This window comes from Paramormyrops kingsleyae, chromosome 13, assembly GCF_048594095.1.
Source record: "Paramormyrops kingsleyae isolate MSU_618 chromosome 13, PKINGS_0.4, whole genome shotgun sequence".
NCBI lineage: Eukaryota > Metazoa > Chordata > Actinopteri > Osteoglossiformes > Mormyridae > Paramormyrops > Paramormyrops kingsleyae.
The window spans coordinates 27,683,824-27,709,809 of NC_132809.1; the positions used below are offsets into that span (position 1 = coordinate 27,683,824).

The following is a 25,986-nucleotide window of genomic DNA, read 5'->3' on the forward strand; positions in this document are numbered from 1 at the left end:
TTAATCACTGGCCACAAATCCCTTGTACCTCTTATTAATATGAAAGACCTTGATACCTTGTCTATCCGATGCCAGAGCTGTTAAGGTTCATGCGATTTGGTGCAGTTGCAGATTACGTACCGGGGAAGACATTAATTATAGTTGATACCTTATCCAGACGTCCACCAAACACCTTGAACAGCAGCACTGACATGGAAGTGAACAGCTTTGTGGGAGCCATCACCGACAGCCTCCCAACATCTGACAAAACTTTGTGAAATCAAACATGCCACTAAGTGTGATGAACAACTTCAAAAGGTCATTGCACTAATACAATGTGCCAGGTATGGTAAGAAACTTTTACCCAGCTGTCGGGGAGTAATGGCCTGGTCATATTAGGCAGTTGCATCATAATTCCTGAGGAAATGAGAGCAAACATAATTGACAGAATCCATGAGGGTTGCCAGGGCATCGCCAAGTGAGTGAGCTCAGTCCACATCATGGTGGCCCAGTCTTTCAGCAGATCTGAAAAGCACAGTGGAAAAGTATCAAAAGTATGAGAAAGAGAAGAGCCGCTAAGCCCAACACCCCTACTGGAAGGACCATGGCAGCATGTGGAAACAGATTTGTGTGAACATATTAGCAGAACATATTTACAGTCTCAGGCTATTATTGCAGGTGTTTGGAGATGTTGCACTTATCAGCTCTGGCGGTAGAACAGGCTGTGGAAAAACTGAAAGGTACTGTTGCTTGGTTCGGCGTACCAGAGGCCATGGTGTCCGGTAACGTTCCTCGGAACTCCAGTGAGCAGCTCAGAACTTTGAGCATGTCACATTCAGTCCACATCGCCCACCGGGAAATGGACATGCTAAGCGGGCAGTGCAAATAGCAATGAGAACACTAAGACACAAAGATCCTTAATTAGCACTTCTGTGTAGAGACCTGCGCGGGACGGATTTTTCAGTCCCGCTCCTGCCCGCTCCCACAAGATTCTGTCCCGCTCCCGCAAAAAAATATATATTTTCTCCCGCTCCCGCCCGCAGTATTCAAGTTTTGTCCCGCTCCCGCCCGCAAAATCCCGCAGGTAAACATATAAGTAGTTTTATTTTTACCGCTTCTTCCCGCTACTCTGTTATTTGTTTCACTTAATTCCCTTTTGAGTATATATAAAAAAGAAACGGAAAATAAACAAATATGTTTCGTTCTATTTGAGTTTAATTAAATGGAATGATGAACATGGACACGAACGAGGAGCTTTTCAGAACATGCCATCCCGTCCAAGCACCAGGCTGATTCCTTCTTGGGGTGTCCGGTTATGTCCCCCGGCACTCAGAGCAAGGCAATTGTAGTTTGTGTAGTCGATTCGCCTGTAAATTGATATTATTTTAATTTAGTCGTTCTTGTTGCTTTTGTGCAGTAGATAAATGAGTATTTAAAGCATGTCACGCCAGATGCATGAGAGATGCATAACCCTGCATAGGCTGCGCCCTTAATTCAGGGTCTGTTTTATAGCACTAAACTGATCATTTTTCTCTGATGCTAGATGCTGTGAGCTAAGTTACCTACTGTAGCCTATAGAAATATTATGGGTTACAAGACAGAAAAGAAAATCTCCAAAAGAGGTGTCAAGATATTTGAAATACCCAAACATAAGCCGACAAGCCCTGAAATAATATTGCTGGGATGGAATGAATGAGCACGTGCACGGGTGAGTAAAGTGGGGGTTACAGTTAACAACTGTTTTACTTCTGGAGTGTCATTTTGCGTTAATCAATAAAACTTTCAAGTAAAGACAAGCGGAATCATCTTCTTCAGTTGAAACTCTGTGTGTACTCAAGCATTGTGCCCTTTACTGCTTCGGATAGCTTTCAGACCGGCCTGTGACCCAGACCAGGATGTGTGGGTACAGTAATTGTGTACAGTAATTTATCGACCAATAGAGGGCAGCAAAGGTTGTTTTATGTAACAAGTAGGTCTCGTGCTGAGTTGGTCACGAAACGGTAAAAAAAAATACGTTAGAACTTCATTTTAAGTTTAATCCACTATTAAGTGAAAACAGGTTACGGTGCTCAGGCATACATAAAAGCAGAACTCAATACAGCCGGCCATTAAATAAAAAAGATGCCCCTGAAACATAAACGACTGATTATTAATCGGTTACAGTTCCCCTTACACGGAATACCGGAGCCAAACGAATCATATTCCACTCTAACCAACTTCGACTTATATGTATATAAGCGGTGTGACGCAAAAGCCTCCATCGCAATCGGATCACGGAGGCTGACAGATTTCTTCCAAGCAACATGTCGATAATATTATCGCTAAATATACCTTTATGTGATGACATTTCGACTGTTATTTCCGCGAATTTGCTACAAAATAATGAGTGAATTGAAACGCGAGATTGCGGGAAAGAGTGGACATAAAACCTAGAAAAGACATTTTAAATCATGTATGATTTCCTCAGGCTAAATGTGTTCGCCCGCTCTAGTTTTTCACTTTGATGGCGATATCTAACAATTAAACACACTGTGGACTTGATGGCCGACGAAAAACGACTTAAAAATCCTGACGTCGACAGTAAAAACAATACGAAAAGTTAAAAGTTTTAAATCTCCACAAGTAAACACGTGAATGGTGCATTCGTGTAGTTTATGGTTTCCCCCAGCAGAGGGCGCCACCGTCCAAAAATCACAGTTTCCGTAGTAGTGTTCAAGAGGGACCGCAGAACTCTGGGCTCAGACAGTAAACACAGCAAAGCTGCTAAAAGCACGACTATAAAAATAATTAATTTTTGAAAAGTTAAAGCTATCAGTTTAGCATACGCTTAAACAGTGTTTCCCAAACCAGTCTTCAGGGCACGCTGGACAGATCCACAGTTTATTTTTTTTTTTATCCCAGTTCCGAGCCCACCTGTAAGATGTTTAGAGCTCCTGATTACTTGGGTCAGGTGTTCTGAGATCTGGGATAAAATAAAAATGCAGATCTGTCCAGTGTCCCCCGAGGAATGGTTTGAGAAGCACTGTGCTAAAATCTTCACCATTCACAAATAAGTTGTTTTTAATCGAGTTGAAGGCTCTGATAAAAATGATGCTGTAAGGAGTCCCTTCATCATGGTTTTTGAACGGTTGAGTGGGAATATTTCTGGCATGATATCTGGACCTGCTACTAGGACAAGGATCCAGTCATGCATTTAGAGGGGGCTATAGCTGTAAATTAACCAGGGCACACAGAAAGACCCACTAGCACGAGGAGGAACAAATACCTACTGTCCTGAATCAGTCCCTGTTAACTGGGTCAAACCCCAAACCAGAACAAAGGAAAACATGCTTAGTAAACATGGATAAACTGAGCGATGAAACAGATCTCCTGAAGTGACATTTCAGATAGAATTTTACAGAGTCCAAGTTATTACAGTGTTAATAATAACCTGTTAGCATGATCAAGGCAGGGACACCGCATGGGCTAGAAGCCAGTCCTCCATCCCCAACTTTCATATAATTAAGGAATGGAAAAAAAGAGATTTCATTTTAATTGCAGATTAAGCTATCAATTTACAGCACATAAGACTTTGCTCACTAACTGGACACAAAGTGCCAATCCTGCACCCATTTGTACTCCAACAAGCCAAACATATCACAATGTATTCCCCTACATACCCGAAGCATGAATTTAATCCCACACAAAGCTTATGTTATGTGTTCATACATGAACAGTATCCATATCCCAAAAGGATGCAGCTTTTAAGGGGACCTATTATGCTTTCCTGGTTTTTCCCTTTTAGTGTGATATATAGGTTTATGTGCATGTGAAGTCTTAAGGCCCAAAGTACAGACCGAAGAGAGCAATTCACCACTGAAACCGTTCTTATAACCTGGCTGAAACGCCTCGTCGGAATTCCAGCCCTTACTTCTGCGACATGGTGAGCTCACCTAGTAACACAAACCTTACTACCAGCAGATCCACAAGGATCTGTCCACAGACTGAAAGACAGAGGCGGAACATGTAGGGCAAACTGACGAATCAGAGCGCACTGAAACGCTGGCTGTGTCAGACAGAGTATAGATGTACAGTATGTGATGTTTTTAGAACACTGGAGAATGTAAAACTTTCTAGTAGACCCCAAAAATAAATAGTGAACCCTTTAAATGCTTTTTGGGGGGGGGGGTTATTTTTTTTTTTATTTGTGATTGTCATTGTTGACACACTACAGCACACAGTGCACAACAACAAAATGTGTCCTCTGCATTTAACCCATATGTGACTTTTGTGACATAGCAGGGGGCAGCTAATTCAGCGCCCGGGGAGCAGTGCTTGGGGGCGGTACCTTGCTCAGGGTACCTCAGTGGTGTCTTGCTGGTCGGGGATTTGAACCTGCAATCTTCGGATTACGAGTGCGCTTCCCTAACCATTAAGCCACCACTGCCACCATATTCTTAGTAATGTACTGGGTAACAACTTTAGTGAATGTATCCATGGTCTGAAGGGCAGACAAACATTTATGGCAAAAGTGCCAAGAACAGGAGTCTTCACCACCGTCTGATAAAGGCATAGAGGCCAATAAAAGGAGCCCACAGCTGCCTACCATGCAAACAGTGAAGTTTCCTTGAGGAAGCACATCAAGAGTGACGTAAAACACAAAGAATAGCAGGACATGACTGAAGGGGAAACTGATTCGGAAACGAGAGAAAACATGTGACCATTTCTTCGTCTTCACCTGGAGATGACACAGGATCAGACTGGACCATAATTCAGGCCAGACTTCTGATTGGGTGAGGTCAGCTGTGGAGACGCCTTGCACTGGGGCCCCAAACACAATGGCCAGAACTCCCAGCTCCATAATCTGAGTAACTGAAAACTCAAGGTCACATTTTTGACCGTTGGAGAAACACTGGCATCCGTCCAGTTCGGTCCATGTGACACTTAATTGTTCAAAAGCCCAACAGGGGGCAAGTAGAATTAGTCAGGACTTGAACCACCATGTCATACACCTGGCCATACAGAGACCAAGCTACAACTATCCTTCAGTTAGTGTAATCTGACATGTAATCACGTTCCTGTTAGGTTTTCACTCCACTCCAAATCACTCAATGCCAGTTTAATCATCATTCATTTTATTATCCAGTTTCACATTTTTGAATTTTTATTTTTATTTTTTATTAAGTCACACATCAGCAGTCTTCAAACTAGCAATTTAGCCATCATCTGTATATTTCAGTATTTAACACCAAGCAAAGAAAAAGCACTTTAAACTTCAAAACCAGCTAATGATGGAAATCAGGATCTATAAAAACCAAAAAGTTGAATTGCACAAAATGCATAAATTACACAAGTATGAAAAACACTTGTACTCATTTGTTCAAATATACTCTAGACAGGGCTATTTTGGCAAGACCAGGGTATCAAAAGGTAGGCCCGACAGGGTGAAGAAACTATCAGAAAATCTTGGAGATTTACTATGAGGATTGAAAATAACCCAGTGCATAAGTTATCCATTCTGAACAACATTAATATAAACACTTCAAAAACAATGCTGGCCTTTACCTTGCAAGCAACATACACAATTCAAGTCAAAAAGCCTTCACAGAAGCAAGACTAAAGTACATTAAATGAAAAGTTTAAATGACTAGGCCAAGACCTAAAGCAACACAAGCACAATGGAACATACAGAAAGTTGCATTTTCTTCATGCTGGATATTTTAATCATGCAAAAATATAACACTCACCCCCCCCCCCTTTGATTGAGCAGCTGTATTCCTTCAGCAAAAACAGGCCCATTTCTGTAGCGACTTCGCTTGCACAAGGTTTTGAAGTGCAAAGACTGTACCGCATTAGGATATACCCCACAGCCCCCCCCCCCCCCCCCCCCAAAAAGGCCTCGACTTCACTCTGCAGTCCACAAGATGTATTCGGTCCAAAGTCCTTCAGGGTTTCCGAAGGAGAAGAGTCCATAATGCACCTCTGTCCATTAAATATACTTGATTAAATTAATGTAGAGCTTTACACCTCACTCCGTGAGGGACTTCAGATACTGAATGGTACCTGGGTGGGGGAACGGAAAAGCTTATTATATATAATAAAATCTCACACACACACACAGACACACAGACACACAGACACACAGACACACAGACACACAGACACACAGACACACAGACACACAGACACACAGAAAAAAATCACTATGTAGGATACTTACTAAAGTTAACAAAACTGACGGGACTTCCACCCTGACTGGGAAGCCTCAGAGTGAGGCGGGTACCAGCGCATCTAAAGAAAGAATACCAGTGGTTCTGTGGTCTGTCATCCAAAATACAACAGGAAACAAGCCTCAGTTTACTGACCAATACAAATGGAAGTTTAACCCAGTGTCTCTCCAACTCTGCCCTTGGCCCCCCCAACACAGGCCACATTTTTGGTCCCTCCTGCCTCCCAGCAAACCTGTACCAGGTATTTGGGATTTGATTGGCTAGGAGCTCAGTGGGGGTCCCCAAGGGCAGGGTTGGGAAACACTGGTTTAAATCAGCCCGTGGCCTTGTGAGGATTGGCACAACGCAGGAATGGAGATCACACTCCTCCCTCCCCCCTCCCCCTCCCCACTCTAACAGGGACCCCCAGGGCTACAGATTCAGGGTGGTACCTTCACTGAGATAATTAGAATTCATCCCCACATGGAAAATAAGTGAACAGCGGCCAGCACCCCTGCAGCAGCTCCTGTGCCGAGCCCAGTCAGCACGAACAGCCCTTCCCTGCTTTCAGTACAGCATGGACCAAAGCTGGACTAACGAGGTTGTAGGGAATCCTCCAGCAGTGAACTGCCACAGAGGGATTACACACGGGGCCACGGCTACTTGGAGGAGCAGCATCCATAATGGCGGGAGAAAGGCTGCTGGGAAATCTGAGCAAGAAATGCCATATTCGCTCTACACACAAAGAGGGTGTGAAAGACCAATTCGATTTCCTTGAAAAGCCCAGTGAAGATGCAGAGTGGAAACTGGAGCAGCAGAGAGATCGTTCCTCCAGCTTTGTGGAGCTACACACCTGGACACTGCTCTAGCCAGGTAAAGCAAAGCATGGTTTTTGGCCAGATTCTTTAACCACTGACCTTTGGCTCTCAATAATTCACCATAACAGCGAAACACAGAAAGGACACTTTGTTCCCTTATGAAATGGGTGGTTCTGGTTATTTAGGCTTGTCTGGAACCTTGTATGCAGAATTTTGTTCCAGTTGAGGAGATATTAAAAACTACTGATTATCTTTCCTAACTCAGGAACATAGGTGCAACACAGAACTCAGATCGATGAAGGGGGGGGGGGGGGGGGGGGGATTACATTCTTGAAAAAAAAAGGGGGGTTTAAGTTTAAGATGCTGCCGACCATGTAACCTGGGCGACAAATTTAGGGTCAGATCTTTGTCTATATTTTCCACAAGGTGCTGTTTGAGGATTGAGGTCTGCCCCCTAGCAAAATCCATTACAGGAAGTAGATGTCCATGACTGTTCTTTCCCCTCCATTCACGCATCCTGTGTGAACCAAAACAGAGACCCACTTATGGCACCAGCTGAAGGCAGGATGGAGGGGCTGCTCACCTGGGCATGCAGGGCAGCAGCGGCGGCGGCAGCAGCAGGGTAGGTGAAGGCGGCATGCGGAAGGCCAGGTGTCAGTTCCGTGGTGTACAGCGGGTAGGGGCCCCAAGCCTCTGGGGACGCGGGGATCAACGCCGCCCCCGTCAGGTCATCTGGAAAAGGAGAGCAGGAGGGCGGCAGCGGGACCAGCCCCAAAGCCGCAGCGTTAACTCCCTCACAGGACCCGGGCAGCACAGCAGCAGCCGCTCTTTGAAGTGCCGGCTGTTCATTAGACCTAATGGAAGGATCTCGTTTCAAGTACGGCTATAGAGTGAGGCATTGTAATCAGCCCAGCCGATACTCAGGCCAAAATCTGCAGCCATGAAACCGGACAGCTCTCCAAACTCCCTCAAGCTTGGCAGGAGAGTTCAACAGAAGTCTCAGTACCAAGACCCAGGCAGTTACCCAAACTAATCCTCCGCCCCCCAAACTAGATGTAATCTCAATGGGTTCTGATGCAGACACACACACAAAGACTAAGGGTGATATTAGCATGAACAGCTAGAGCCTAAACCTCCAAGTTTATACACAGAGCTTGCCCTGTTGTAGCCTTACAACACCAGCAGAGGGCGTGGGCAAGCTCTCAGGTGCAGCCAATACGTACATGGGTCCCGTGCAATGAAGTGAGCTCCTAGAGCTGGGTGGACATTGGTGGGGTTTGGGGTGGCCATCAGCTTGCTCTTTGCCATCTTCGTGTTGGCCTTGGCAAACTCTAACCGCAGGGTCTGCGGACTCTCTGGGTCAAATCGAATACCCTGAGGTACAGAAGTGATGTGTCAGCCTGGAAAAAAGCACGCCTATACAAAGCTTGGGGGGTGGGGGGGGGAAGAAAAAAAAAAAAAAAAAAAAAGCATCCAATGTGGAATAGAGCAGGGACTTTAGGCAGGAAATAATCAAGGACAGTACCACTACATTTTCAGATGGGGTACAGCAGACCATTCCATTATACCATCTTCTGGGGGGGGGCGGAAGCAGCACATTCAATAGCTCTCAGCCACCTTCACATTTGGTTACTCATGGGTGGTTGCTTACATTTAATGCATTCTTTGCAGCTTCTGCACCAGATCGGCTGTCAAATGTAACAAACCCAACAGGCTGGAAGAGGATGAGGGGAAAAGGAAGGGGAAAATAATTTAGTGCATTTAACCATGGCCCCACAAACATGCAGATTCAGCTCCTGAAGAAGTCACTGAGCACCTAAAGTCTGAACTATCAAAACATCATGCATTTCAGTCTCCATGCAAGTGGATGCTTTCCTCCCAAATGACTTACGGCCACCCCTGATATAGTCTGAACTACAGGCTCAAGGCACTGGCCACATACTTGGGTGGGGCAAAGATTTCATACAAAAGTAAAATGGGTTGTCAATTTGGGACAGTCATAGCATTTCAACCAATACATTGATCTACTTTGTCAAAGTCGTTAGACTTCCTTCTGCAGCAGATCAGGGCTCACCTGCTTTGACGTCAACTTGATCAGTGAACCTTCATAACCCTATGGAAATAAAATCAGAATTGAGAGAAAAAAAAAATTAAAAAAAGTCTTGCATGCACTAAAGCTAGAAATTCCTCCACCACCCCCATCTTGCCACCAGAGACCAGTTCCCCCATTAGAGTGTTTGTACTTCTCCACAGTGTACAAGGACAGCCTTAGAGATTCCAGCAGGAAGCAGAAACGTAGAGCAACATCTGAGAAACCTCTCTGGCGTTTAGACACCTGACAATCCTTGTTCCACAGTGCTGTAGCCTTCAGGCATAGATAAAGGCTTCCGCTCACTGCATTTACCATATCGTCTCATGGATTTCAGTTCACCCCCCAGTTCTGCTAGGGGGGTGGCCTAGACTAGACGTTACCTCACAACCAAGTTACCTCAATAGGGAACAGCAAAGTGCTTAAACTCCAAACGTGACAGAATTGAGAAATGACTCACATCTGATCCCAACCTACTGATAAATAGTTGATAAGTAAAGTTACCAAATTGTACACAGTGACTGTTCACACATCTCAAGTTCAAACTCTGGGCAGTTCGTTTGGAGCCTAACCTAATCACTTTTTCCATCTCAGTGAAATTCAATAGGATTTACAGAAAGTCTTTGGATGTGCAGTTCAGTGCTTAAGTTAATCTTAGATTCTTCCATAACATCCACATGACAATTCAGCACCCCCCCCCCATCACAATGCTCCATTTCCTTCTCTAGACAGAAGGACCCAGAAACAGACCCAAATCACCAGAAGTCTCCACCACCCTCCCCCCCACCCCAATCTCTTGGGCCATTATTTATTCACACATTCCAGTGGTCCATCCATGTGCAAAGCAAAAAGCTCAGCCCAGTCCTGCGATCTGTACTCAAGAGGAAGCTGTCAGGAAGGCTCTCCATGCAAAACGGGGAAGGAGACAGGATGGGCAACAACCTCGTTCGTAAGCTGGTTTCGTCTTACCTTGAACGGCCTGAACAAAAGGTACAGTTCCCGGGGTTTGATGTCAACTGGAAGACCGCTGACAAAGAGTGTCCGTACCTAGAAGGGGAAGGCCTTGTGAGTGTGAGCGCCACCTTCACACGACGCAGGTTAGTGTGAACTGGTGACACATGCAGGTTTGGACAGCAAGCTGCGGAAGATTTTGCCAACAAAAAGAAAAACCAGACTGAAGGACAATTCAGCACCCAACACACTAGACCAGTGTTTCCCCATTCCCAGCCTCAGGGAATCAGACAGTCCGTGTTTTTGCTCCCTCCCAGCTCCCATTAACAAGTGTTGACTGTCTGGCAGGGAGCAAAAACAGTCCAGCTGTGGGTCCCCCAAGGACCGGATGGGGAAACACTGCACTAGACTGATCAGTTCATGTGGCAGGAGGAGATTCCGATTAATAGGCAAGAGTGGAACCGTCTCAGATCACAGCAGGCAAAACGTCTTCCCAAGACACCCCCCCCCAATCACGCACTAAAAACTGTCAGAACAATCTATGCACTATAAACTCAAGAAATAACTCATGATGGAGTTTAAGAATAGTGGAAAAAGTCAACAGCTCTTGAAAATGGGGAGTGTTACCATTAAGTTTAGATTTGAAATGAATAAACCATGACAGTCATTTGAACACAGTACACATTAATTCCCTATCCTAACCTTTACTACATTAAAGCAGCATTTCAGAAAGGATTTTAAGCACGGCCTGGCGTAGGACCAAAAGCCTATAAAGCATGCCTGAAACTGCTGAAAACACTTCAAAACAAGAGGGGTGGAACACGTACTGCTCTTCCTCCACCTCCCAGACCCCATAGGTCAGAGTTATAACATTCAGCTATGGGAGCGCCCCCTTCAGGCTTTGCGTGGTACAGCAGGATTTACAGGGGAGTGGCATACACAGCCCAGCAATGGACAGAGCGCTTTCAGGGAAAATGTGTACAACAGACTAAAATCTATATCCTCCTCCATTCGGTTTACCCCATCAGGCTCTCCATTAGACACATATGCACTCGACAGCCAGATTGGGGTCACAGCATAGGGTCAGACACCTCGTGGCACCAGGGGGTTAAGGGATATGCTGAAGGGCCATGCTGAAGGGCCACCGAACACACAACTGTTCTGCCGAGGCCAGGCTCGAACCAGCGAACTCCCAAACAAAAGCACACATCACCCCCTAAGAGATTCACCAGCGCAAGTTGTCAAAATGAGCAACTGCAAGGAAGGCTGCAAGATTAAATTGAATTTTAATACAGGCTACATAGTAGCTGATAGTCAACCACCTTATATAGCTTAGAGAGAGAAGGATCGCACCCGACCAGCACCGATACCACAAGTCTAACTCCCCCCAAAACACAGGAATGAATTATTCATCCACTAGTCTTCCCACCTGAGCATTTAGTACAGGAAAAAAAAATTGCATATCCAATGCAAAAGGACCAAAGACAAATTACTTCAGGAATTTCCCCAAAGTGTCATCAGCCCCCCACCTCCCCGTTTAGTGGGGGTGGGTTAAGTAATAGCAAATATTCCACAAATGTAGCTTTTCCAGCCTTACCACACTTGTGGCTGGACTGAATGCAATTACAACACACCTGGAGGACCAGAGACCACTACGACTGCAAAGCCAGAAGCTCTGATGTCGAGGAATATCCAACATGTACAAAAACGCACAAACATAACGGCCATTAACATGCATGCATTCCAGACCAAGTGTCACCACATTAGCACACTGCCCATTTCTATACATACAGGAATACATCAATCCATGCAGACACTGAACTCTTGCTATGCTTTGTGTTGCAAACAAAAGCCTTCATCAAAAGAAATGTTGAAGTGACAGGAAATTGTGCTTAAGAATCCAAAATACATGGCAAAACCCACCAAGTCAGACTTAAATAAAGCCAAGCTCCTTGTTTGTTCTTGCCCAGATTTAGCAAAGAGTGGAATTAGCACCAGATAAAAACCAAAAGGCAGGGGAAGAAAAAACCCAAACTGAGTCATAGTATCACTATCGGGGGGCAATGACCGACTCCCCGATCCCCAGCCCTCCCCAAATACCAAAGCGATGCGGTCATCAGCTTCCATGCCGATAAGTGACGAAGCACAGGCCCTCCTTCCCTATGCCCACGCTCTACAGGAGGTTGCATAGCTGTTCAGCCACATACAAAGTCAAAAGCTCCAAACATCTGTGCTAGCTAAGCATTCACACTGCGTGCAGTATTGTGCAGAATATTTTAAGGCACGTCATGCGGTTTGCAGTTTGGCATTAATGAGCCTTGTGTCAAAAGGGCAGAGCTCAATGATGCATTTCGGCAAGGTGCAAACCCTTGGCAGTAGGCTTCTATACACTAGACTAGACCAACATCTCATATCTGGTCATTAGAGGGCTCAACAAGAATACATGCAAGAACCACCCCATATCACTCACAGGTAAGATATTGACAGATCTGGGGGGGCCCACTTTGGGTCACATACTCAGCCAAAATTGTAAGTTTCTCATTGGGTCACATCTTAAGCCATACACAGGGTACCAGTTACTTGGGGATAAGACCATGCGACGGGTGAGAATTGGGGAATCCGCAATGCTTGTCAGATGCCAATTACATTCTTAAATACCTTAAATAGGGACGGAGAATGAAGCGGGCTCGGTTTCTTGTAACTGGGGCGTGGCCCAGTTAACATCACAGGGAGAAGTTCCGGGAATCTCAATGGATCCCGGAAAAGGCCGGGCCTTGAAGAACATTGGAGAACATGCACTGGAGGCATTAAAGCAGAGCTGCTAACAGAGGTTGGGAGTACAGGCAGCGCTGAAGCCCTTAACCCCAAGAAGGGCTCAAGGACACTGAACGCTCCTCCGGCCTCACTGCCCGCAAGGTTTCCTACTAGGTACACATTTCCATAAAGGAAACTGCCTCATTCATGATTGGTAAAATGAGGCAACTTCATCTATATAGTGCAAAACTCATTGGCTTAGGCAATTTCATAATGGAATACATTTGATCCTCAGTTCACTCTGTTGGGTCATGATGAATGTGCCAATTTGGATGCAATAATAATCGGATTCAAACTGCAGATCCAGGCCAAGTGCCCACGATTCGCATGCAGACTGTAAACCCCATTATGGCTCAAATTTAAAAGCTGTCAAAATGACATGTCACACCGCTTAGTCAAGTTAAAAAATTAGTTACCAAGTTGTGAATCATTTTCAAAACAAGCATTTGGAATGTTTATATCAAATAGGACAACTCAATGTAAAATCTAATCCACATTATATCCAAGGAGAGCCTAATCAAATGTATATGGCGTACAGCATGTATCTAGATGCATATGAGAGAACACACCACACTAATTCTCACAAAAATCTCATTTCTATATGTGGGAACAGAAAAAAAAATTAAGTATCCTATACGTTTCTTAATTTAAGTGTAGAACATAAAAGCTTCAGCACTCAAAGAAAAGCTGGACCATAAAGCATTTGGAACAATGGTTGGGCAAAATGTTTTCAATGAACACTGGCAAGGGAAGTTGTATGAAAATCCGACACATTACACTAGAAATGCTTTTATACATGCACCTTAAGACTGACAAAACTACATTTGTGATTTCCAGTTAGGTATAGACGCAGCAATCAGACACAAAGGATGAATGTTTGTGGCATCAAGGAGGGTCAATTTTTGTTGTTTGATACAGCTGGGAAAGTAAGCCTCAAACAAGTATCAAAACTGCTCTACCACAGAAAACAGCCGCCGAACTTTAATCACTACAGCGAATGCAAGTAGCAGACCGATAGCTATATCAGAGCCTATGCCTTAGTTCTCAGCTGGGAGCCAGAGACTGGCTGTATGGCATCACGCTGCAGCGGGAGGGCATGACCGACAGACTGCAGACCACGGCCGCCGGTACCGGTCATATCCGTACCTTGGAGCGCTTAAGTGAGCGCATCAATGTGTGTCTACGTGAAAAAGCCTGCGAAAATACATGAAGGTTATAGTAATTTTGAACGGGGCGTCATTTAATGTGCAGCATGAACAAGATTGGAAAATTGCAAAATATCGACAGCCGCTAAATTCAATTACACAAGTTAGGTAATGGTATAGAAATAAGTTTTTAAATTTTGCATTGCGATCAAATATATCCATGGAATCAGTTCTCAAAGACAGGAGTATCATTAAGTACGATCAAAATAGCCCAAGATTCTCTAATAATTGTATTAAGTCTTTCCTGGTAAAGTAGTATAAGTTTGCAATTAACACACAACTGAGCAGCAAGGAAGTACTCAAAATACTATAAGAAAAAAAAAGTTAACCCGTTTCGTACAAGGGAGCGAGCACACAAATGTAGAGTAAAGTTACACAAACTTATATTTTTACTCATTTACGGCCGCTTTGCATTAACTGCAGTAAACTACAACGGGACGGTAACAGGTGAAAGGGAACAGCAACGTCGTATAACATTGTATAACAAAGCCCGACACTGATCGCCACTTGTGGGGTCTCGCAAAAAAGACACATCGATTATAAAATGTTTCAATCTCAAGTCTAATCAAAGAATCAAAACTATCACAACTTTCTTTTTAACTGAATGCAAGTTTCAGTCTATGCAGTAAGACCCCGGAAAGTTCGGCAAAGCACTACACATCAGTCATGTTCCCCAATGTCACCAAATCGCTAAACAAACAGACCTAGCAGAGGACCATTAATATAACGTCAATCGGTTTACATTTCACTTTTTAAAACAGCCTATACCGAAAAAAATCGCTACCAACAGTAACGCAACCAGTGCCTTGCCGAAGGTCCCGGACCAGACCCGACTGATTGTCCAGCTTTCTAAAACTTATAGGACCAGCAAAGACAAGCCCCAATTTTTCCCCTTACCTCCTCTTCTATTGACACGTTGTTGCTCGGCTCAGAATCAGATTTGAGACTCATTGTATAACTTTAACGCCTCTTTACACAAGAAAAAAAAATGAAGTTTTGCTTTTTTCCCCCGTTGGTGGATTTCCCCCTGTAGTGCCTTAAAGTTGCAGAAGAAATCTTGGTGCCGTTTGGTGAGACTTCGGGAAAGGGTGCTAAAGTGAAGCCGTGCTTTAGCTGAAGTATCCAAGGAAGTACCACAAAATAAGAGGGGAAAAAAAACTAAAGGTGATTTAGTGGATAGGTGCACTGTGAGGGTGAGAGAAGGGAAAAAGAAGCGCTCTAATTCCCCCCCTTTGCTCACATTAAGCTCTTTTTGGGTTAAAATTCAATCAAGAAAGAAAAAGTGAGAAGAAGCAAAAAATTTAAAGGGAGAGTTTACGCGGTGCTCGTTCTTCTTTCTGCGATCCGATTTGGTGATCAATTACGTTAAAAGCCAACGGCAATGAGCGACACTCATGTTAGAGATGAGCTTCAGCTGGGGAAGGTCCGGCCCCCTTCCCCCCCGCATCACCATCTCTATGGGAAACCTGCGGGCCAATCCAGGGCCTCCTCCAAACTTTACCCCCTGATTCATGCGAAGTCCCACAATGTCTGGCAGCGCCTTAACCTAAATCGAAAGGCTACGTAAAATAACCCATAATTCTGGGCACAGATTATGGATTGAATTTGGCCACAGAGGCAAAAGCTGAAATATACTGTACAGATGACCTGAAAAATTACGACTCGAAGTTTCCTTTTTTTTTAATAACCAGACGCACAATCGGCGTCGTTATCCCCAAATACGCAGAATTCAATTTCATTAAAGAAATTCATATATTTATTTTAACTTGAGTACTGCAAGAGGTACTGTATCCACTGAAAGATATGACAGGGCTGAAATAGTTCATATTCAATAGTTCAAACTGGGGCACGTATATAATAGGCGAGGCGGTGTTACTGTAGGCCTGTGTGTGAGCGACGGTGCACCTAGGAAATGCTTTTTTCTTTAACAGGGCTGGAAATGTTTGACAGAGTCTTAAAGCACTCCTTTGTATCCAATGACCTTCAGTCCCCTGCCTGCAAACATGTAAAGGAGAAAGAAATTAATAAGTACTAATATGCCAAAACCTTTACAAAAGACCAAGCCGTTTTATAAACCGAAAAAAGAACTGCGGAATTCTGCGTAGGAGCCCGTCTAGCACGCAGTGCTGTAGGAAGAGATTGCAGCGCTTCGGTAAGTGTGCAAGCCGTCTGCTCGCCGATAGGAAGAGATTGTATGTGTGTTTTATTTATAGCATAAAAAGAGAAATTTGCAAAATGTAACATTTCACTATTTAAAACTATTTTAACTGGCAGTTTGAAAAGAAAGCGAAAACCTTTAAATATGTAGTGTAATTTATTGACATACATGACCAGAAGCAGCTTAAATGTTAGGGTTTGGGGTTTGAATCCCTCCTCTGTATGGTGTTTGCGCGTTCTCCCCATGTCGAATCGGTTTCCTCCTGCAGTCCAAGGACATGCAGTTAGACTGACTGGCATCTCTAAGTTGTTGATAGTGTGTGACTGTGTGTGTACAGTTATAGACTGGCACCTCGTCCAGGGTGTACCCCAGCCCCGTGCCCGGTGATGGACTGGCACCTCTTCCAGGGTGTACCCTAGCCCCGTGCCCGGTGATGGACTGGCACCTCCTCCAGGGTGTACCCCAGCCCCGTGCCCGGTGATGGACTGGCACCTCCTCCAGGGTGTACCCCAGCCCCGTGCCCGGTGATGGACTGGCACCTCGTCCAGGGTGTACCCCAGCCCCGTGCCCGGTGATGGACTGGCACCTCCTCCAGGGTGTACCCCAGCCCCGTGCCCGGTGATGGACTGGCACCTCCTCCAGGGTGTACCCCAGCCCCGTGCCCGGTGATGGACTGGCACCTCCTCCAGGGTGTACCCCAGTCTTGCACCCTGCGCTCCATAAGGAATCCTTGGCTTTTACCAGGACATGAAAGGCTGGACATGGTTGGAAGATGGGTCATAATAATTAAAATTATTATTATTGCTGTTGTTGTTAACTAAAAAGAGGAATGGAATAATAATAACAACAATAACAATAATAATACACGTGATACTAAATATTGCTACAAATTTTACGAATAACTGCCACCATATGCCCCTGTTGTCTTCTGTGGATGCTGCTCGCTACAATGTTTTTATTTGTTTCCGCGGGTTTCGTCTTTAGTTTTTATTCCCTTTAATAAACAGGCTTGTGTGACATGATCGACTAATGAGGGAAAGTTGGGGGGGTGGTCCCGCTTAGTTCAGCAGCTCCCATCAGGGCGGGCGCCCGTCTCCGGGTCCCACCTCTGCACACCCCTCTCTTATGCATCACTGTCCCCCATATGGTCCCAGGAGAATTCCTCACTGGGACAATGGGGGTGGGGGTCTGCGCCTAGCTGGATGGTGGGCCGGCGAGTGTTAGTGCCTCGGCTCCCGGAGACCGGCCGCCTCTCCTGGCCTCAGCCCGTGTTTTCAGGCCCGGCTTCCTGACTTTGTGTGGGAACACAATCGAGGGGGCGGCAGCTTTCGGATGTCCCTGCCTCTTCCCTAACCGCCGACCCTACAATGTCACTCGCAGTTGTGCTAAATATAAGCCCACGTTATTTTTAAGAGGCTTGTTTACAGATTCTGGTAGCTATCAGCGATCCCATTCTTTCGCTACTTAATGCTAAACTGACCTTTACGTAAGCGGAGTCCTGCGTAACGGATTGCTGTGATTCTGTGGTGTAGAGCTGCCATTTGAGGTGGGGGAGGGTCATGAGGAGTTTTGGGAGATAAAGGGGGCCCTCACTCTCACTATCAGCAATCTCCCCTGAGTGGCTGACCACTAGGCCTCGCCTGTCACATTCCCTGACCCCCCAAGGCCCAGGATGAAGATTAGGTCCCTAGTGAGGGGACAGGCATGAGTGTGGGGGTGTCGGGGATGCTGAGGTACGGCAAGTCTGGCCCATGTGTGGTTAGCCAGCACAATCCCAGGACACTTTCACTGCAACAGAAAATCATTCTAATGCATTCATTCCTTCATTCGTTCGTTTGATCGTTCATTAGTTTGTCCATTCATTCATTCATTCATTCATTCATTCATTCAGCATACTTACTGTTAATCAGCCAAAAATGCTTAAAAATATTAACATTAAAACTGCCTTATTTTAATGTTCTAGCTACAACAAAACAATTTGCATTTGGCTAATGTATATTGTATGAAGTTTTTTTCTGTTTTTTGTTTTTTTGGAAAAACGCATCAGTAACAAAAATATATTTAAAAAACACTGCAGGCGTGAGCACAGAAAGCCAAATCTGAGCAATATGAAGGAGCAAGTTCATAAGTTCATGGGTACTGTGCTGTCACAGAACCGTAAGTGGGACGAACACATCACATGCATCATAAAGCCCATCAGAGGACATTCTTCTAGCGCCAATTGAAGAAATTCAACATTCCACGGCCAATACTGGTCTAGTTCACGGTCGTCATTAAGTCAATTCTGAGCGCATCTGTAACTGTGTGGTTTGGTGCTGCTTCTGCGCAGGCCAAAGATAAACTGCAGCGCAGTAACACATCCTGCGGAAAGATCCTCGCCTGTAGCCTGCCACCTATCCAAGCCCTGTGTAAGTCCGGGGTCAGGAGGCGTGCAGCAAAGGTCATTGCTGAGCCTGCCCACCCAGCAATCATCTACACCAAAGACTACCTTCTGCCAAACATTTTTGGTTAAGAGGTACGGAGCCTGCATTGATTACAGTGCCGATGGACCGGTGTGAGGTTTTTTCCAGTGGCTGCAGTGCCAATCCTGCCACCAACCCCCATATTATTCCCTGTAAGTTGGAGGACCTGCTTGCAGGGCTGGATGTAGATTAACATCATACCCAGGATGAAGCAATTGCAGGCCAAGAGCCTTGATCAAGGGTCCAGCGGAGTAGGATCACTCCAGGCATTCATGGGATTTGAACCAGCAATCTTCTAATTGCAGGTACAGATCCCTAGCCTCAGATCCACCACTGCATCCTAAGGAAGGAAGCCCAAAATCATCAAGCCACTTCAGCAGCTTCTTTCCATGTGCAGTAATGCTGATCACTAAGTCTTGAGTTCATCCCCACAACGTTTGCACTGTTCTGGACTGTTGGACTTTTTGCATATTGCTGCTGCTATGAGTGCACAGCTATGCTCAGTGTATAACACTATTTATTTACAAACATTGGGGACCCGGTTCAAATCAGTCCTTTTTCCATACTCAGATATATCTTATTGAGTTTATTTTATTTCTCCTTATTCTACTTTTCTTAGTAATATTTTCCCACTACATGCTGATGTACCTGCACAATACAATGACTTTTCATTCTGGTTTGGATCATCTCCACAGACCCAAGTGGGAGAACACTCTGACGTTTCTCTAGCTGGCTATCTTGTGGGGGTTGGGTGGGGGTGGAGGGGGAGCAATGGGGGTACATTAAATGGGGAGAATTCCTCACATGTTACAGGGACAGACAATGGACACAGCTGGTCTGTGCTGGACCTCAAGTCAAAAGCAGGCTGACCAATCATGGTATAGAAAGCTGATTCTGGGCAACTTCGTACCCAATCATCTGGTCAAATTAAGCATTTAGTAATTCAATCATAAAGGGACTACCAGAGATTTTTCAAAGGAAATTAAAAACAGACACTGATAAGGTAAAATCTAAGTATAATACATAGAGAATGACTTTTTTAAAGTAATAAAAAGTGACAAAAGCTTAAACTGATACAGAGTAGTTTTTGGAGATAGATAATTCTCTCTCTCTCTCTCTCTCTCTCTCTCATTTTCTCTCTCTCTATAGAGAGAGAGAGAAAATGGAATAATATATGTACATCTTCTGCATTCTTTCTATGCCCAATGTGTATTCTGTGGTACAGATGCAGAGAGAACATTCTAGTGCCTCAAATGATGATGTTTAGCCTACTTTTTGTCATACAGGAAATACTGTCCTAGGTATATCTAGTGCCTCCCGTCAGTTTTAGTGTTGTTCTATTCAGGTCTGTCTGCTTCCACTTAAATGGTTTTTTTAGAGTACAATAAATATTTAACAGTTTTATGGGTATTTTGTGTTTCATTGAGAGCACACAAGTAAATATTTTAGATGCCACTATGTTTCTTGGATATTAAAAAAAATGTAACTTTAGTGCACAACACAATACAATAGGGTCGTACATTCAATTTTCTAATATCTTTTTAATTTTTCTTGAAAATAGCATTGCATTGCATGACTGAAATTTATAATAGCATTTCGCAAACAGAAATGGACAATAATGTTAGTTATTCAAACAACGAAACCCTTATTTCACAACTGAGTTTGAAGAATTTGCATTTTATTAATGCGCTGTCATTTTCAGTATAGTCTCTAGACACGGCAAAGCTGTCAGTGAAAGTACAGGCAAGAACATAGTAGATAAAACAGAAAAGTTGATTTAACTGAAAGGTTAGCAGCAGAAATGTAGGGAATGCATTTCACACCATTTTCCAGCTTCCTGAAATCTTTATCTGTACTGTACGAAGCAAGCTGTTTGGTGACCTCCTAATAAGACGACAAATGATATGGTGATGGATTCATGAAGGCCCATCGATTGACTATGACGCGCTTGGGCGTGCACTGAAAAACCACAATAGAGTGTTTGAATATCAGTAATTCTTTTTCTTTTCTTCAGCTTGGAGTATATGTTGCGCAATTTTTTTTTCCTGAAACAAACGGTGCACATCACAGGGGACAAATATTACAGGATATACGGCAGCACCAATCCACCAAAACAGCATATCTGTATTCTGTGGGAGTAAACCCATATGAATATGGGAAGAACGTGCAAATCCCACACCGAGAGCTGGAGCATGGAGAAAACCACCTTCTGTAGGAGTTTCCACCACATTACAATTTTATCAGCAATATTTCCAAATAGGGATGCAGTCGCTATCAGGTCAAGAGACCTTTTCTCCCTTCCATGTGTTTTGGAATCCAGAAGCAGTCATCCTCCACTGAGTAGAAAGAGACGTTTGACCTTGACAACCACAAAGCTCTCTTACTGCAAATTCCTGCACTAATTATACAGCTGCATGTAAGCATACAAGGGTACCTACCGCGGTAATGACCCTCATATAACAAACATACTCGGGTGACTAGTTTGCAAACAGGCCGGTCGTTAAGTCTCACAAAAGTCTCCAGTTAAACGTTTGGCTGTATAAATGGCCATGATTGTCAGTAGCTTTGGATTAAAAACATTAGCTTGGTGACGTAATGCTAATCTCTCCATGGCTGCAGTTTGACAGACGGGCAGGGTAGGCGATGTCCCAGCCACGTTTATACCAGCACGACTGTGGGTCCCGTCCCCTTTTATGGAAATTCTCCTGGTCCCGAGGAGCCTGTCGCTGCAGACAATCGTCAGCCCACCCGGCTCGGGCTGGAACCCACCCAGGAACAGCTCAGGAGTCACGCCAGCGACCTGAAACCAGGAGGAGTACGGGCTGTCTCTCGCCTCATAACCCTGCAGGATGGACGAACGAGTTCAGACCATCCGCTTAACCTTAGTCAGTCTGTAACCGGCTGCCTCACTCTGTGTTTGCGTGTGTGTAGGTCTGTGGGGGAAGGGGGGGGTGAGGGGGAGGGTTACGAGCAGGAATGTGGAGCCTCTTAGGAAGATACTACACGCTCCCAGAACAATGGACTGTGTTCCACAGGAAGGAGCAGCGATCACTCTGGGCCATTTATGGGCCTTCAAATGGCAGAGCTGGAAACGGCAGCCTTGTTTATTGTTAAAGGCATTTCTGAAGTCGGAGGGAACTCAAATGCTGTGTAATGCTTTGTTTATAGAAACAAGCAAGAAACAATACTTAATGGAATTGGGGGGTTGGACGTGCAGAAGATATGGGCTTCAACAGGCCCATGGTGAACAGGATGATGTATCATAGTAACAGTAAACTTAACAGAAGCTTCTGGAAATTTTCTTAGCTACTGAAAGAATAGCCTCTGGCGGGGTTTAGGCTCTTCTCGTGGCACCGTTATGTGGAACCTTCTTCCAGTCCAACCATGAATGAGTTACCATCACCAGCAGACGATGGTCTTTGAGTTGACCGCTTTAGTGACCAGACTCAAGACAAGGAAGAAACACACTGTGGGGGAGGGAGGGGAAATTGGGCCTGTGGGGGTCTGCCGGGGGAACCTCCAAGTGATGTCTGGACCTTGGTCTGGCGGTCTGGCCCTCGGTGTGGCGGATTCCGTCACGCATGCCCCGTTCCATTTCTCATCCCCACGGGGTCCCAACAGACTGACGGGGAACACAGGACATGCTGACCCTGAGTGCAATCCGCTGTAAAGGCTGAAACCATTTCCCCACATTTCCCATGATCCCCCGGTAGCCGGGATGAACAGCGGGCAGGCATGTAAACTTGTAGCCGAGAAGTCACAATTAAATGTATCGGAAGATTCCACCGTGCTTTTACCAGTGAGCGAAGCTCCTGTGCGGAATCGCTTTTGGTCAGATATTTAGCCCTATAGACTGGAAAAACTATGTGAGCTATGTGGGACGCCCTGATAATCAGAGTCTCTATCAGTGAGTGAAGAAAAGCAGGCCTGCTCTGCGTTGTATGACCAGCTTCCCATTCATAGATACATTCACAGTGTCACTGGCCCCTTTGGCCTGCTATGCAGGTAGATTATCTAGGGTCTCATGGTAACCAGCCCCCCCCCCCCAAGAATTACAGCTTGGAGAGATACATGATTAGAAGAAGCTATAGAACCTTGCTCTGAGTTTATGGCTCTAAGTGTGTGTTTTGCTTATGGTGTCAGAGTCAGCACCTGGTTTGTCCCAGTTTTCTGTTGTCCAAGTCTTTAGTGTTTCCCTTGCTCCCTGTCAGCTGCATGGCTCAATGTGTTGAGCATATGGCTGCCTATTATCCCCTCCGTCTTGTGTTCGAATCCCACCTCCTCTGTTCTTGTATTTTGTTCCTAGTGTTTCATTTGTATCAGTGAAGTCATGTGATTTGTATTCAGTTTTGGTTTCTTGCTTCGTTCCTTAGTTGCGTTTATCGGTCTTTGTCATTCCCAGTGTTAGATTCCGTTTTCCGTGTTTCTTTGTCAGTTCTTAGTTTCCCTGTTTAGTTCCTTGAGTTAATTATTAGTGTCACCTGTTGCCCGTTTTACTAGTCCTTGTTAATTACTCACCTGTCCTGTGTTAGTCTCGTTACCCCTTAGTATTTAAGTCCCTGCCTCAGTTCACACCCCAAGTGGTTCATTTTATGTATGATGTATGTTGCTCCTCCTCGCCCCATTTGTAATTAGTTTTTGGTTTTCCCCCCCTTTTGCTTTTTACCCCTCATGATCCTTTTTGTTTTCGTTAATAAACCCCTTCTCTTCCCGTGAGCCGCAAGTGGGTCGTCCGCATTTCTGTCCTGCCTGCGCCGTACCACCTCCGCACACCAAATTCACCCAGATCCCTGACACATGGTCCTCCGTTTGCGCAGGTATTCGTGATTCTGTAAATACTGGAGTTTATTGGGTGTCTGTATTTGCCTGTCATAGCAATAACCCAGTTTTTCCATTAGGCAGTGAAAACGGCCAAACCCCAAAGAGACAGACTGGACACCCCACACACTTGTAGGACGCCTATGGCACAGGCTAGATCCCTCAGACATGCTGGACCCCAAAAACAGAAGCTGAACCACTAAACGACAGGCTGGAGTTCTAAGAGACTTCTAAGTGCTTTGACAAAGGTGAAATTAAATGACATGACGGAAGTGGATTCGGGGACCCATGCAAAACCATCAGGTCTTTATAGGAATTTTAGGCTGGACTGGACAGGGTGCGTCTCCATGACGATGTCTCAGGAAGGCAAGGGTGGATTTCAGCTTCACAGAAAGAGGCTATGGGGGATGGTGAAAATAGCATGGCATTGGGTATCGCGAGTGAGAAGAGCTCACCAAGGGTACAGGGGCACTAAGGCTCACTTCCTTAAAAGGTCCAGGCTGTCACTCTGCTCTTATCTGCAGCTGGTGAGAGTCTCCATCCCCCCCCCCCCCCCGCGCCACTTTATCATGAACACCAGCAATAATCACACATGGCCAGACCTAAGCCTGTCCACCATGCATACAAGACAAGGCCTCTCGTGTCAATCAGGTGTCAAGGACAACAAACAAAAGGAGAGAAGGACTGAAGAAGGGAGACAGGGTATCCATTCAAGCCTGTGAGTCTTCAGCTCCACTGGGGGCGCTGTTTGTTACTGGGCCATTGCCCCCCCCCCCCCAGGCAGAAGGCAGGACATCCTGCAAGTGAAACACCATGATGCATGATGATAGTACAGAAGCAATGCTGTTTGTATTAGTGACTGATGCCTCGCAGTTTGAATCAGAGAGCAACCGGATGATGTATATGTATGTGAAGGTGTACAGTGATGGATGTATGTTCTGTGAATGTGTCTGGGTGCTTCTGCTCCATTCTGGCAGTTGTTCGCACTCCCCACCAGATACTGATATTTATGGGCACCATGATCTGGGCCCCAAAGCAGAGCTACCACTAAAGATTTATGGTTCCCAATGTAGGCCAATCTAGCTGTGTTCCAAATTTGTAGGGCCCCCGTCACTCAGGGGTCCTTGGAATCATCTTAACTCCTCCCCACCCCCCTTTTTTTTTATTCCCCAAGTACAGAGAAGTACAAGGAATTTCTGGTGTACTGGAATCTCATGGGGGTCTACGACGGTGCCGCGAGCACATGCACGTGTGATGCCGCTATCGTCCGCGAGGAATGAAGCGAGGGGTCCTTTTCAAAGAGCGTTATTTGCCTTTGTTCGGAAAACAGCCTCGTTTCCAGTTGCGCTTTCTCCCGTCAAAAGGCGAGTCCCATGCGGAGGCGTTTCATCTCAGCTGCCCCCCCCCTTCCCGACACAAAGGGCCTTTCACCCGAAAGGGGGAATTAATAAATAAATAACAGGCCATGCTCGCTTCGATCTGGTCGATGACTCTGCAGAACAACTTCAAAAGGGCTTGCTGGCCAGGAGTAACTTCAGAGCCTGAAACTCCGATAAAGCATAATGTGCCATAAAGCATGAAGTATGACCAAAGAAGGGGTTTCAGGTGCAGGGGGGGGCATCCAGACTCCAAGCAGACATTAACGAAAAAACGGTCACGATCAATCCCCCCCCAACCCCTGCCCCCCGCCCCCCGCTGATGAAGAAAGACAACGAGACCCCTAGCTGTGGAAGGGGAGCGACTATGACCACGCTGTGGCCCCACCCTCCTGAGGCACTGAGGATTCTGGGTAGGGACAGGCTGCGGGAGGGGGCCGACGAAGCTTTTAGCAGCCAGCTATGGGACTTCCACCTCACTGCATCCCCCCCCCCCAACACAACACAGTCGATTTTTCTGCTTCATTGCCCCAGCAAAGTCAAAAAGTACTTCCTTCGCAGACTGGTACCCCTTGTCAGAGGCAGCTGGAAAGATGGAGCGGGCATTAAAAATAAATGGGGTTTGTGGGTGACTTGGGGGGATGCTGGAGAGGGGTGTCAGGCCGCATCGAGGGCTCTGAGCTGCGCTATTGCCGCATGCGGTGGAGCCATATAAATATTGCACACTGCTGCCTCCTCCCTGTCCGACACACATATAGCCACACTCTCACTTCTGTTCCCCTCATAGACCTACACTCTGCCTAGATCCAAGCTTCTCACCACCAGAACCATGCATTTGGTCACTCATTGGTCTAAGCACAAATATGTCGCACGAGTCTGCCTAGGGTTCCATCTTCTAAGGGGGCGATGACTTAGCAAAGAAAGCCAATTTCACTACGTGTCGGGCGGGACTCCTGCCTCGAGTCACATGGGCTTCGGCTGGTGTAGGCGGAAGGTCTGTTTAGCCACCACGCTTCCTCACCCCTCTGCCACTTTACAAGGGAGGAGTTTCCCGGTCAGCAGTTAAAGTTAAAAGTCCGGGAGGAACTTCTGAGATGTTCGACAAACATCAAAGCACACAGTATTTGG

At 45.6% G+C, this 25,986-nt stretch overlaps 1 protein-coding gene and 1 long non-coding RNA gene across 6 annotated transcripts; one reads left to right on the plus strand and one right to left on the minus strand.

Annotated features, from left to right (window-relative positions):
• Nucleotides 1-5,076: 5,076 nt before the first annotated feature.
• On the minus strand, nt 5,077-15,410 carry LOC111850533 (RNA-binding protein, mRNA-processing factor 2a). 5 transcript variants are annotated; one of them, XM_072698504.1, is made up of 9 exons: nt 14,942-15,410; nt 12,684-12,823; nt 10,044-10,121; nt 9,060-9,098; nt 8,637-8,699; nt 8,209-8,359; nt 7,569-7,717; nt 6,184-6,249; nt 5,077-6,025 (listed from the first exon to the last, which is right to left on the minus strand). In XM_072698504.1, exons 2-8 carry the CDS (start codon nt 12,747-12,749, stop codon nt 6,184-6,186), a joined length of 612 nt encoding a protein of 203 aa, XP_072554605.1. In that variant the 5' UTR covers nt 12,750-12,823; nt 14,942-15,410; the 3' UTR covers nt 5,077-6,025. The 5 variants fall into 5 exon arrangements, 4 of the variants coding, with proteins under 4 accessions (XP_072554605.1, XP_072554606.1, XP_072554604.1 ...); XR_002839823.2 differs by lacking the exon at nt 14,942-15,410 and having other exon boundaries at nt 5,077-6,021; nt 6,179-6,279; nt 12,684-12,838; XM_072698505.1 differs by lacking the exon at nt 12,684-12,823 and having other exon boundaries at nt 14,942-15,406.
• A 162-nt stretch (nt 15,411-15,572) lies between these two features.
• On the plus strand, nt 15,573-17,219 carry LOC140578223 (uncharacterized). Its single transcript, XR_011982321.1, has 2 exons — nt 15,573-16,196; nt 16,540-17,219. It is a non-coding gene; the product is annotated as an uncharacterized lncRNA (long non-coding RNA).
• Nucleotides 17,220-25,986: the final 8,767 nt, after the last annotated feature.